Raw genomic sequence first — 13,183 nt, forward strand, 5'->3', positions numbered from 1 at the left:
TATAAAAATCATTTTGTTTGAGATGTGTAGATGATATTAGAGAGATCAGTTTTGCAGGAAGCTACCAGTTAGGGGCTAGCTTCTGTGGTCAGTTTCTCCACTTGACAGTAAACTCTTTGAGGGTAAAGATAATTACTCTTTAAAATTTGTAACTTAAAGGCTTAGGTCAAATGCAATGTTTCTTTTATAAATGAAGAATTCTACATATGGTAATTATCATACCTCAAAAAAAACAAAACAAAAATAAAAAGTCATTTCCTTTAAGAAGTTGTATTCCTGGTGGCCCTTCCAGTCACTGGATCAGTGTTACTGCCTCCAGGTAAGCTAGTTACATAAAGGAGATTTAGTGACACCCCACCCTGACTTTGCTTGCAACAAGTAAGTAAATGGTTTGATATTTTCATATCTTGCCTGTGTTATCACTGACCATTTGAATTGTATCTTTTTTTTTGTCTTTTTCATTAAGATGTCATTCTTGGATTAAGACCAGGACTTCTTCATGTTGTGTAACCTACTTAAGAATAGCCAATTCAATTCTGCCTTTTTGAGTTTGTTCAAGGACTGGTGAAAGAGTTAATGAAAAAATAGATAAAGAAAAGCATCAATGACAAAATAGTTATCTGAAAGGTTTTTTCTGACTTCCTGTATTTGTATTAGAATCTAGTCCTTAAAGTGATATAATTCAGATAATAAAATCATTTTATTTATTATTATTATTTTAATCCTCACAGAAGATATTTTTCCATTGATATTTAAAGAGTGAAGAGAGAGGAGAAAGACAGAGAGAATATAAATCCATTTTATTAAGCCTTTGGTCAGCAGATTTTATTATATTATGTATAGAACTCATCTAAAATTAGTGACTACAACTCTCATTTTTTTCTTTTGATAAATTAAAAAGAATAAAAGAACTTTCAAAGAATATGAAAGGACTTTATAAAATTGTATCAGAGTTAACTAAATCAAAATTTAATCTAATAAACTAGTACAGTAATAAAAATGTTCTAATTTTTATGTTAGTAGTTGATGTCCCCTTATCTTTGACTTATAATTCAATGGCAGTTTGAAAACATTTTTAATAACATATAAAAAGGAGGCAAAAATTTGATGACTTCTGATTCAGATTATATGTCAAGCTTAGTTGTGTTTATAATAAATAAGTAACATGAATTAACTGTTTGTAGTTTGCTGGGTGATATGGATTATTTGTGCTGATATCTAGAGTCCATACTTTTCTAAAGCTTTTAGTCTTTGAAGTTTCATGAAGAAACATTAATTTTTATGGCTATCTTAATCAATGATCCACTAATCAACTTTGCTTTTGTTATCTTCTTAAATAGTTGATTTACAGGTTGATCTACCCATTACAAACCTAAATTTAAACTTCTGTTGTTAACTATTATTGTTGTTATGGTTGCTTCCCAATAACAGCAACTAGCAGGGTTTAGGAGAATAAGAGGTAATATGATTTTTGCATCTGGATGTTTTTAATGGATTGACACTGAGTTCTATTTGACACCAAAGATTTTGTCATTTTAGAGTGAGAATGAGCTGAGGGGAAAAAACCGTTAGTAGATTGTTAGGGTAGTAATTGCTCCACAATTTTTTTCTGGGGAGGTTTCTCCTTAAGTTTGTCTGTAATGCTGCATCTAGAGATTTGGCTCAGATGTCAGGAATAATGAGCTTTATTATAATAGTGGACCTTGATGAGAGTTCTGGCTAAAACAAGAAAAAAAGATTTTAAAAACGGAAAAAAAAAATGTCATTTGTGGTATTTTACATATACAGACATGTAGCACCACCTACTGGATTAGAGTAAATTAATACAATCTGTAAACTGTGTTTTTCCATTTGCAAAAGTATGAAACTATGAGTATCAAAGCTTCTTATAGTATTGGTTTAGGCATTTTTTTTTTTTTTAGGATTGTTCTACTGATAGATAAAAATACTTTGATAAAAAAGGCCTTCTTTTCCCCTTTGTCTTTACATCTGGGAAATAGTCACAGAAAATTGTTATATTTTAGTTAAAGGTATCCATCTAGGGCAACTGATTTCTCTCTCTCTCTCTCTCTCTCTCTCTCTCTCTCTCTCTCTCTCTCTCTCTCTCTCTCACACACACACACACACACACTCCATTGTACCAAACTCAATATGTTTTACAAAGCTGTGGTTGCCATGGGCAAAGAAATTTTGTGAATGTATATTTCCCAGAAAAGTATATCAGAGAGCCTATAATTAGGGAGGTTTTTTCTCTACTGTTTCTCTGCAGTAGAAAATGTTTTATTTAAATATAGTTATGCCCCTCTGTTATTAGGAGAAATAAATCCTTTGGATTATCCATTCATTAATCCAGCAAGTGTTAGTTAAGGGTTTGTTATGTTTCAGCAACAATGATAAAAGCACTGAAGAAAAGAAACAGTGATTTCAGAAATATTGCACAATATTTGGTTTTAAGGTAAATCTTCCCTTGTAAAGACTTACAGCCATTTCTTTCACTAACAGGGCCCAACAGAGCAGCCAAATATCTGAGACAGCCTTGTGAAATGTACAAGATTGCAAAATGTTGTATGTACTGGTCAATATATTTACCACTAAAAACATGTTTTGTATAGATAGGGACATTTTGGAACAGGATAGTTATGAGACCCCTTTGACAGCCTCCCAATGAGACTCATATCATTATCCAAGTCATTATCTATTTCATAATAAAACTAAAGGCCTGATGCATGAAGATTCATGCAAGAATGGGCCTTCCTTCCCCCGGCTGCCGGCACCACCTTCGCTCTGGCCTGGAGCCCCCTTTCCGCCTTCCCACGCTGCCCAGAGGCCTGGAGCGGCTGGGGCAGTGCGGAATGCCTGTGTTGTTGCCATGGCCATGACAGAAGAGTCCCACCTCGCCCCACCCTCGGCCGCTTTGCTCCTGAGTATGCAAATTAACCTGCCATCTTTGTTGGGTTGATTTGCATACTCACTCCTGATTGGCTGGTGGGTGTTGTGAAAGTACAGTCAATTTGCATCTTTCAATTTTTTTAGTGTAGATGCATTTTCTCAGAAGGGAGTGAGTACCTTAGCAGAAGTGTAAAAGCACTGCATGCTGCCAAAGTGCTTGGTATAGCCAGGGGAAGTCTTAGAAGTTTCTTCTAATTCTGAGGTTATATAAAAGCTCTGAATCTAATTATTTACAACTGTATTAAGAATGAATTACATATAATAAAATCTGAGAATGGAGACATTTATCATATTTCTGAGATCAGGCGCGTTCAGGGTGGTATGGCCGTAGACAACATTTATCATATTTCTGGATAGGAAGACAATACAATAAAAATTCCAGTTCTTCTTAAATTATTGTGTATATTCAAGAAAATTTTAATGAAAATCCTTAGAGTTCTCATTTTGTTTTTGTTTTTGAACCTGACAACTTGGATTCCAAGAAAGTGTTTGCAAACAGACAAGAGTAGTTGTGATGGTGGTGATAGATGGTGTGTTTTGCCCTTCTATACTAAGAAGAGTGTGGCACTTTTGTAGAGATATATAAATAAATTATTGCAATACCAGATATACAGAAATGTATGTTTGTATATATGAGAATTTAGTATAGATTACTTATCAAGATAACAAGATACACTATTTAATAAATGGTGCTGGGAACTTACTGGTTTTTTTGAAAAACATCTATGAATCTACTTTCATATACAGATGTAAGCTCTATGTGCATTAAAATATTAATGTAGAATACGTAATTATAAAAGTACCAGAAAAAATATTGAAGATCATTTTTATAGGTTTCTGGAAAAGGTTGTCTTTAGTGTGGTACAAGACAAAAGTTATCAAGGAAAAGACTGGACAGAGTTAACTACATAAACATTTAAAACTCTTCTTTTCATTTAAATATTTATTCTTTCAGCAGATGTTTTAAAAGTATTATTTTATTGACTTCAGAGAGGAAGAGAGAGAGAGAGAGAGAGAGAGAGAGAGAGAGAGAGAGAGAATCATTGATCTGACTGCCTCCTGCACACTCCTACTGGGATCGAGTCTGCAACCCAGGTATGTGTCCTTGACCAGAATTGAACCTGGGACCCTTCAGTCCACAGGCCAACTCTCCGTCCACAGAGCCAAACCAACTAGAGCTCTCAGCAGATTTTTATTGAACACTATCATATAAGGTATTGTTCTAGTTTCTGATTACGGTGAACAAAATTCATGTGGTTGCTACTGTCATGCCTATTATAGGCTAGTGGCAAAGATAGAAAAAAAATAAGTGAACAATCAAATAAGAATGTAAGTACTAATTGTGGTGAGTTCTTTGAATGTTATTACTTAATGTGAAAAATTTGCTATAAGAAAGAATAACAAGAAAATGCTATATTGGACTGAATGGGCAAGAAAGGCCTCTCTAAGGATGTTGTATATAAACTTAAAAGTATGGAGGTCTGAAGAATAGTCTGGAACTGGCTATATGGAAGGAAAATGTTCCAAGCATAAGGATCAGCATATATGAAGACTCCAAACCTGAAAGACTCCTTGACTTTCTTTGGCTCTGACAAAACAACTTTGCAAGCCAGAGTGACTGAAGCAGTGAATGAGGGGAAAGATGGCTCCAGGGCATGTCTGACCCATCTTGCTCAGTCCCTATCAGCCAGACCCCAGCAGCAAGCTAACCTACTAGTCAGAGCATCTGCCCCCTGGTGGTCAGTGCACATCTTAGCGAGCAGTTGAGCAGCCTTAGCATATCATTAGCATATCATGCTTTGATTGGTTATTTGGTTGTTCTGCCGTTCAGTCTATTTGCATATTACCCTTATAATTCTGAAATGACTTTAAATGTATATTGGGCTTGAACATGTTAGTCAATGAATGATGGATGGTGGGAATAAGGTTTCTCTATGTCAGAGGGAAGTTTCAAATATGTAAGAAAGGAAAACTAGAACAAAATCTGTGGTACTGGATTGGTGTCAGAGATATCAGTATGTATTAATGTTTAGCTCACAAAGATAGGTAGATACAAAGACAATCATAGATGTGTGTGAATTTTGGGGTTAATATGTATACATATATTATGTAGTTCTGTCTGCTGAGAGGTGCCCGGAAGCAATAATAACCCAGTAACAACCAACATACCCAGAGCCCAGCTCTTCATTTCTAAATATCATTTTCCAGTAAAAGGAACCAGAACTCCTTGAAGAACTGGCTAATTCTAAGGCTGAGTAGGAGGAAAAACAAGATGAGCTTGGAGCATTTTGCAGTGCCAGAAAGTAAGGAGGTGCTCAAAAAACAAAAGGATGAAGGCAGTTCAGAAAGACATAGGGGCCAATGGATAAAGCTGGAACAAATGGAGCAACAAAATGGATATTGTAGTTTAGATCATAATCCAAAGAGTAAAAATATATGAGTTCATAGTGATAAAATAAATAATTGGATAAATAACCGGAAAAAGAGATACTTTTACTTACTGAAAAATTTTGAATAATATATAAAGATACTCTCCCCTTAGGAGGTAGAGTATAATCTCCCTCCTTGAGGTCAGGTTGAACATAGTGAATTATTTAGAGCATGAGAGGGAAAATAGCAACTTTACAATGGAGAGACCTGGCTCCCTTAACAAAATGATCAAAGTTAAAATCACTAACAATGTCATGATAACATCTCGTGCCCCCACTATGATGTGATGAGAAGTGCACTTTACTTCTACAGTTTTCTTCCCCAAACACTTAACTCAAGCCTAATCATGAGAAAATTATCAGATAAACAAAATCAAGTGACAGTCTACATAATACCTGAGCAGTGCTTCTCAATACTGTCCGAATAATTAAAAAAAAAAAGAAAAAGAAAAGAAAAGCCCTAGCTGGTTTGGCTCAATGGATAGAGTCTTGGCCTGCAGACTGAAGGCCCTGGGTTCAATTCTGGTCAAGGACACATGCCCAGGTTGCAGGCTCAATCCCAGTAGGGGGCATGCAGAAGGGGACCAAACAATGATCATCTCTCATCACTGATGTTTCTATCTCTTTCTCTTCTTTCCTCTCTGAAATCAATAAAAATATATATATATTTTTTTTTAAAAAAAAAGAAAAGACTTTGTCCCAGACCAGGGAAAAATTTGGAGAGATGACAACAAAATACAATGCAGCATAGATTGGGTGGATGGGTAGAAGTGAAATGTAATGGTGATGTGCTGAAGGTGGGAGGTGAAGAAGAGGAAGGAATCAGTAAGGATAGCCAGGATTTGATTTTGCACTACTGGATAGTGATTCTACTTGGTAAAGAAGATGGAGAAAAAGGTTTGGAATATGTGCAGGAGGAAATCAAGAATTCTATCTTGGACCTATGTATCAGATTTGAGATCTCTAGAAGATATTGCAATGAAATTGTCAGGTAGATAGTTGGATATAAGATTGATGTGCAGAAGAGACATCTGGGCTAGAGAAATATTAATGGGAGTCATTTAAAAAATACCAGCTGTGGTACTTAAAGCCATGTAAATGGATATGATAACTTAGGTAGCAAGTGTAAAAGAGAAGAGTAGAGGAACCAGCTTTGGGTCTTGAGAAATAGTAATATCATGAGGCCAACCAGGACAAGGTAAAGCAGCAAAGGAGATTGAGAAGGTTAATGGGAAACTGACAGAGAAAGTCATAAAAGCCAAAAGAAGAAAGTGTTTTAATAAGAAAAAAATCGCTGAACTGAATATAACTTATAGATTGGGTGAGTTGGTAATGAATGTATCCATTGAAATATGAAGTACACTGATAACAACAAGAGCAGCTTCCCAGGTGTGTATGGCAAAATGTATTAAAAACTAAGTTAAAGAAGCCAAAAAAAAAAAAAAGATTGGAAGAAAAATATTATTTAGACCCAAAAAGAATACTATCTATAAAATATAAAGCACTGTAATCATTCAGTAAGAAGAGACAACCTAATGGGAGAAAATGGACACAGGATAAGATAAAGGAATTCTTATCAGAATAAACGTAAAGCAAAGTCTCACTCATAATTATAAAACTGTCAATAAACAAGGAGATACCATATTTTTCTCTTTGGTTGTAAAATATATAATATTTCACAATCTCCAGAATATGCAAAGAGACTGTCATAGTCCGTTGGTATGTAAAGACATTTTAGAAGATTGCTTTTAGACCTATTTTCCATTAATTTTACTTCTAAGAATATGTTCAGCAGAAACCCATACAGAGGTGTTCAAGATTATATCTTATTCACCAAATTTAAGACACCACTGATTGAAAGATGAATCCCAATTTCAGAGATATTAAAATGTGACGATAAGTATACCCTAGAAATGATGAAAGACAGTACAGTATTATAAAGATGTTCTTTGCAGCATTGTTTAAAAAGTTATATTTAATAATATTGAATTTTAAACTGCCGTTCAAAGACCAAAGATCTAAACATGGCCACTGGTATTGTTAAGTGAAAAAATGAATTTGCAAAAGAATATAGTATTATTCTATTTCTACAGGAAAAATTAATATATATATATGTAGTTATAACTTCATTTAAAAAAATTCTGGTAGGATAAACACAAAACAGGGCAACCTCTTGGGAATGAGATTGGCATGGATGTGAAGGCTACTTTTTCCTTTTTCTTTATACATATATATATTTTTCGATTTTAAAAAAATCACATTATTTTTGCAGAACAAAATATCTCTTTATGTTTTAGCCTAAACAACCCGATTTGTATAAAATTACCTACTTGAGAATGAGATAGTAGAAGGCTAACATCTGAGCATTTGGGGATTAAATTGAATATTTCATGGTCAATGACAAGGTTAAAAAACTTTGGGTTTTATTTCCAAATCTAGATATTAATGAATTCAAAAAGAATTATAATCTAAAAGTTGTAGAATTATAAGTGGGAACTGGATGATATAAGATGCTGTGGTGACAAAGGGGAGAAGCAGGAATATTGTTTTTTAGGAAGAAATGTAGAATTTGGAGAATGTATGGAAATTTTGTCTAAAATTCAACGTTGTATAATTGTCATCCTGAAACTCAGGGAATAGAATCCTTGAGATATGGGAAGTGGGGCTCTTTGCAGGGATTTGGTTGCCAAACTTCTTATGTCCTTGGGGCCAGGGGAGTACCCAGCAAAGACAGCTGCTGTCATACATTTGGCAGCTGCAGCTGACACTGAGAGGGGTGGATCAACAGATAGGCACAGGCCAAGCAGCTGCCTCTGTATTCACATTAGGAACTGAGATGAGAAATTACAACAAGAATATTTAAGACAATAATAATTTTAAATAACAGCATTGCCATAAAAATCTCAAATATAAATAACTATATGTCATCTTAATATATACTGGATACTAACATTTTCATTAGTAGGAATGACTAAACTATTATAAATGATGATCTTCTATAAGGCTATTAAAGCTCTAAAATTCCATTATTCTATACAGGTCAAATTCTCTCTACAAGCTGAGTCTTTCTCCCTATCACCTTGGGAATTTAAGTATTGTAGAAGTGGGGAATAAAATACCTTGCTAATTCTAGTCTTTGAAGACATTTATAAGTCCGTAAGATTAAATATATGGAAAACCATGTAAGTACAGAGATAAAGCTACTACAAGAGGATTTCAAAAGTACAGTAACAAACAGTAAAAAGACATTCTCAGGACAATTGAGGAAATATAAATATGAAGTGGTTATTAGATGATATTTAAGAATTTTGATGTCGATAGTTAATTCTGATAGATGTGATATTATATTATGTTAGAAAACATTAGTGATGCTTGCTCAAGTTTTTAGAGTGAAATGTCATGTTGTGATTTACTTTAAACGCTTCAGCAAAAGATAAAGATGAAGCTACTATGGCAAAATATGAATGTGAACTCAAGATGAGTATATGGGAGTTCATTATACCCTGCTCTGGATTCTCACATAAACTTTTTATAAAATGTTTAACAAAGTACAGGTAAAGTAAAATTCAAAAGGGCAAAAACAACAACAACCCTAGATTGTTTATTGAATAAGAAAATTAACTGATGCTCACGATGCGGTAGTAGAGTATTCCAGTCAAGAACACCCTTCACTCCAGAGGGCTTTGTTTGGATAAGGAGTTCTGTATCCTAATTTAGGCCCTGCCTACTTTAATGGCTCCCCCTCAGGGAGCCTTAGTTTATGTATTTGGAAAATGAAAGAATTCGATTAGTTAATTGTTTTGTCTTTTCTAGTTCGGAGATGTTACTCAAATGCCTACCAGTGCCAAAGAGGTCATTCAAATTGTGCTTGCAATTTAAAGGGGCGCCTCTTCAGCCCATCATGAGGGCTCAGAGTTCCCTAGCCTTTTTCGAGGGTAGGAAGAAATACAGATTTTTATGTGAAATGAAAGATTTGTAAATGCTGGCAAATGAAGATGTCAAGAAAAACAAAGGTGTAGAGAGGCGCGGGAGGGACCACCAAACTCTGTGCATCCACTTTGGTGCTCAGGACGCTACCGTGGGGCAGGTGCGAAGGTGAGGAAGACCATTCCATTAAACCAGACGAGGATCGCCACATCCCGCAGTGGTTTTAGGGACAGAATTCTGCTTCAAAATACAAAGGCCACATCAGCCTACGAGATTCCATCTACGGATGAAAGTCACCACCACCGCACGCAAAGGGAGCCCGGGTTTTTATTCTCATCCGCTCTTCTCTTCCGCGGGCGCTCAGGCAGTCGAGTAGCTCAGCGCCCCTCGGGCACTCGGGTTCCTCCGTTCACTGCAGGCGCCACCGATTTAGTCTCCGGGAGCGCCGGGGGGCCGTCCCGGGGCGCCGTTCGGGCCGCACTTGCAGGGAAAGTTATGCCGGCGCCTGGCAACCCCAGCGAACCCTGGAAGGTGTAAGATGCCTCGTTTCCCTGGGCGTTTAAGAAGGAAAGAGTTGCGCAACCGGAAGTTCCGCCTCCTGGCCGAGCGCTTCCTGTTTGGTAACTAAGGGCGCGGGACGGTTGCTAGCGCTCCGGAGGCAATAACACCGAAGCTTCGTGGGAACCTCGGGTGCTGGTCCTGGGCCTTTACTCCATAGGGTTCCCTTTGCCATCATGAGCAGCGACTTTCTGTCAGGGCTGCACTGGGACGATGGCTTCGCCATCCCTGTGGCGAACCAGGAGAACAAGATACTGGAAGATCAGGTGAGAATCAGGTGAAGGAGGCTGCGGAAGGAGGGGGGCGGGGTGTGTGATGAGTTTTCTGGTAGGTAGGAATATCCCAATCCTTTTGTTTCTCTCCTTTCCTTCCTGAATCCCATCTCTTCTTGGTCTAACGCTCCTCCACTCCATCCTCTCTTTTCTCCCACACCTTCCGCCCTTTTTGGTACTTGCTAAGGCCCAGCGGTTCTCAACCTTGGGGTCGAAGGACCCTTTCAACAGGGGTCGCCTAAGACCATCGGAAAACACGTATATAATTACATATTGTTTTTGTGATTAATCACTATGCGTTAATTATGTTCAATTTGTAACAATGAAAATACATCCTGCATATCAGATATTTACATTACGATTCATAACAGTAGCAAAATTACAGTTATGAAGTAGCAACGAAAATAATTTTATGGTTGGGGGTCACCACAACCTGAGGAACTGTATTAAAGGGTCGTGGCGTTAGGAAGGTTGAGAACCACTGTGCTAAGCAGTAAAAAAATATACTGAAACAATAATTGATGTGTAGAACTACAAAGTCCAATTCTTACTCCTTCCTCCCCTCCCCGGCCAAGCGCTCATTTCCAGACTCTTTGGCAGGAGAGGAAAGGCTGGTTCCCGCACTCACTTTCTCCTTCCTCGGAATTAAGCGCGTTTTGCAAAGGGACTTCTATGGTTTGCATAGCAACCGTTAGTGAGGGCAATGAAACACGCCCTGGTTGACATTTCTCTGTGAGTTCTGCCGATGATGGTTGACTCGAATAAAAGTTAAGAGGGACGTTCTAGTAAGAATGCAAAATGTGCAGCTTTTCAAATTGAGACTTTAGTTGTCACAGAATGATGTAAGATACTGTAAGTTGTAAGGAGTATTTTACATTAACTTGCAACCAATGCATAGTAGTTGTTCAAAATAAAGTTGTACCTTGCTCAGGAAACAAAAAACCTTCAGCAGCCAGTGTAAAGTCCTATGTGTTGTGTGGAAGAGGATCCAAGAACTGATGATATTTACACTACTTAGAGAATGGAAGAGAAGGTTTTCCCTCCTCTGAAAAAATGAAAATGAAAATCCTTCACTTTTTTGTTGTTCAAAATCTTCTGACATATTTACTCACGCCTACGTTTAGATGGCTGCAGTTTTTGTGTTTGTTTTCAATGAAGGGCAACATTAGCGAATGCGAGAGGTCTAGCTCTAGGTATGCAGGCACAATATGAAGAAGTATCCAGCCCTAGGTGTAGATCATACTTACCAGCCCTGAGCCAGTTTCTTCTCCTGTAAGCCAAAGACAAGTAAAATAATTACCACGTAGGGTTGTTATGTTACAGAATTTACCAGGTGACCGAAGAACACACAGGAGTACTTGGAGACACAGGAAAGACCCATTTATTTTCAGATGTTTCACGTGTACTGGTACAGTGACTCAGGGGAGACTGTTTCTCTCCAAATCCTGAGCAAACCAATATAGATGAAGCTTTCCCTTTATACCCTTTGGTTTCTTTGTCCCCCAAATATGGGATGGGGCTTCCAGACCTTTTGCGGGCTTTGCAAAAAGCCCCGTGTGTTGGGATGGGGGCTGTGAAACCACACCTAGAGGCCTGTCTGGTGCCAGCACTGATAACCCCCTCCGGAGGTTGTTCATGGTTTATGGCCTCTGTAAAATGGGAGTTGTACTTAGGTAAACTGGTCTTGCAAGACCAGATTGTGGAGAAAGGGGCAGTGACTTTTATATAGGTTATCAAGAATGTATATTAGGTTACTGGCACAGATTCAGATTGCTAGCCCCCCCGCCCCCCCAAATGTCTTATTTTCTCCATCAGTTGCACAGCTCTAAAGACATTAATGGAGATTAAAGTTCCATTCAAATGTTAGTTTTTGGTATTAGTGACATAATATTTGTCTCACAGGATATTATATACATACTAGAGGCCCAGTGCACAGATTTGTGCACCAGTGGGGTCCCTTGGCCTGGCCTGTGGAGATCAAGCCGAAACCGGCTCTCTAGACATTCCCCAGAGGGGTCCCGGATTGTGAGAGGGCACAAGCCAGGCCAAGGGACCCACTGGTGCACGATCAGGCCAGGGAGGGACCCCAGGAGAGCTCCAGGGTGTGTCCGGCCCATCTTCCCCAGTCCTGATCGGCTGGACCCCAGCAGCAAGCTAACCTACCAGTCGGAGCATCTGCCCTCTGGTGGTCAGTGCGCATCATAGCAACTGGTCAAATGGTTGAACAAATGGTCAGACACCTAACATGTTAGGTTTTTATTATATAGGATTTTTTTTATTATTAATTAATTACTTTTTTTAATCCTCACCCAAGGACATGCTTATTGATTTTAGAAATAGGGCAAAGGAGGAAGGGAGGGAGGGGGTGAAAGAGAGAGAGAGAGAGAGAGAGAGAGAGAGAGAGAGAGAGAGAAAGAGAGAGAGAGAAATATCAATGTGAGAGAGAAACACCGTGCTCCCTCTGACTGGCAATCAAACCTGCAACCTAGGTAATTGAAACCACAATCTTTTGGTGCATGAGATGACACTCCAACAGACTGAGCCACACCAGCCATGGCTGTATTGTGCTTTTAATTCCTTGCATCCTCAGTTGCCAGTTTGATTCCTTGCATTGCCTGCTTTAAGTTTATATCAGATCTTCAAGATAATTTCTCTCTTCTCCCACTCCTTCTTTGGGAGTCCTATACTTTTCAATATGGACAATTTTTCTGCTGGCCTATTTCCCAATTGTTAACTTTTTAATTCCCTTTTCCCCCCTTACTGCTTTGTCACTCTATCTTCTTTTTTCTTGGATTTCTCTCTTTCTCTCTCTCTCTTTCTCTCTCTCTCTCTCTCTCTCTCTCTCTCTCTCTCTCTCTCTCTCTCTCTCTCTTTTTAATGAAATAATTCCTTGTATTTCTCCCTAAAAAGGGTGTATGGGGGGTAAACATTCTAAGTCGAAAATGTTTTTCTTTGCTTTCATATTTGATGGTGATTTGGCTGAGTAGAAAATTCTAGATTAAAAAAATTTGCCACTCCTTAATGTACTTTGAAAAATGGTTAAAATGA

The 13,183-nt window shown here is 37.9% G+C and overlaps 1 protein-coding gene across 1 annotated transcript in view; it reads left to right on the forward strand.

Moving 5' to 3' along the window:
* The first annotated feature begins 9,954 nt into the window (after positions 1–9,954).
* The window catches only part of CCDC39 (coiled-coil domain containing 39), a 54,871-nt gene continuing 51,642 nt past the window's right edge, over positions 9,955–13,183 (forward strand). The window contains exon 1 of the mRNA XM_036352206.1: positions 9,955–10,129. Coding sequence (XP_036208099.1) covers positions 10,040–10,129 — 90 coding nt within the window. The 5' untranslated portion in view covers positions 9,955–10,039. The remainder of the gene's footprint in view (positions 10,130–13,183) is intronic.

The sequence above is a fragment of the Myotis myotis genome, unplaced genomic scaffold (assembly GCF_014108235.1).
Source record: "Myotis myotis isolate mMyoMyo1 unplaced genomic scaffold, mMyoMyo1.p scaffold_m19_p_2, whole genome shotgun sequence".
Taxonomy (NCBI): Eukaryota; Metazoa; Chordata; class Mammalia; order Chiroptera; family Vespertilionidae; genus Myotis; species Myotis myotis.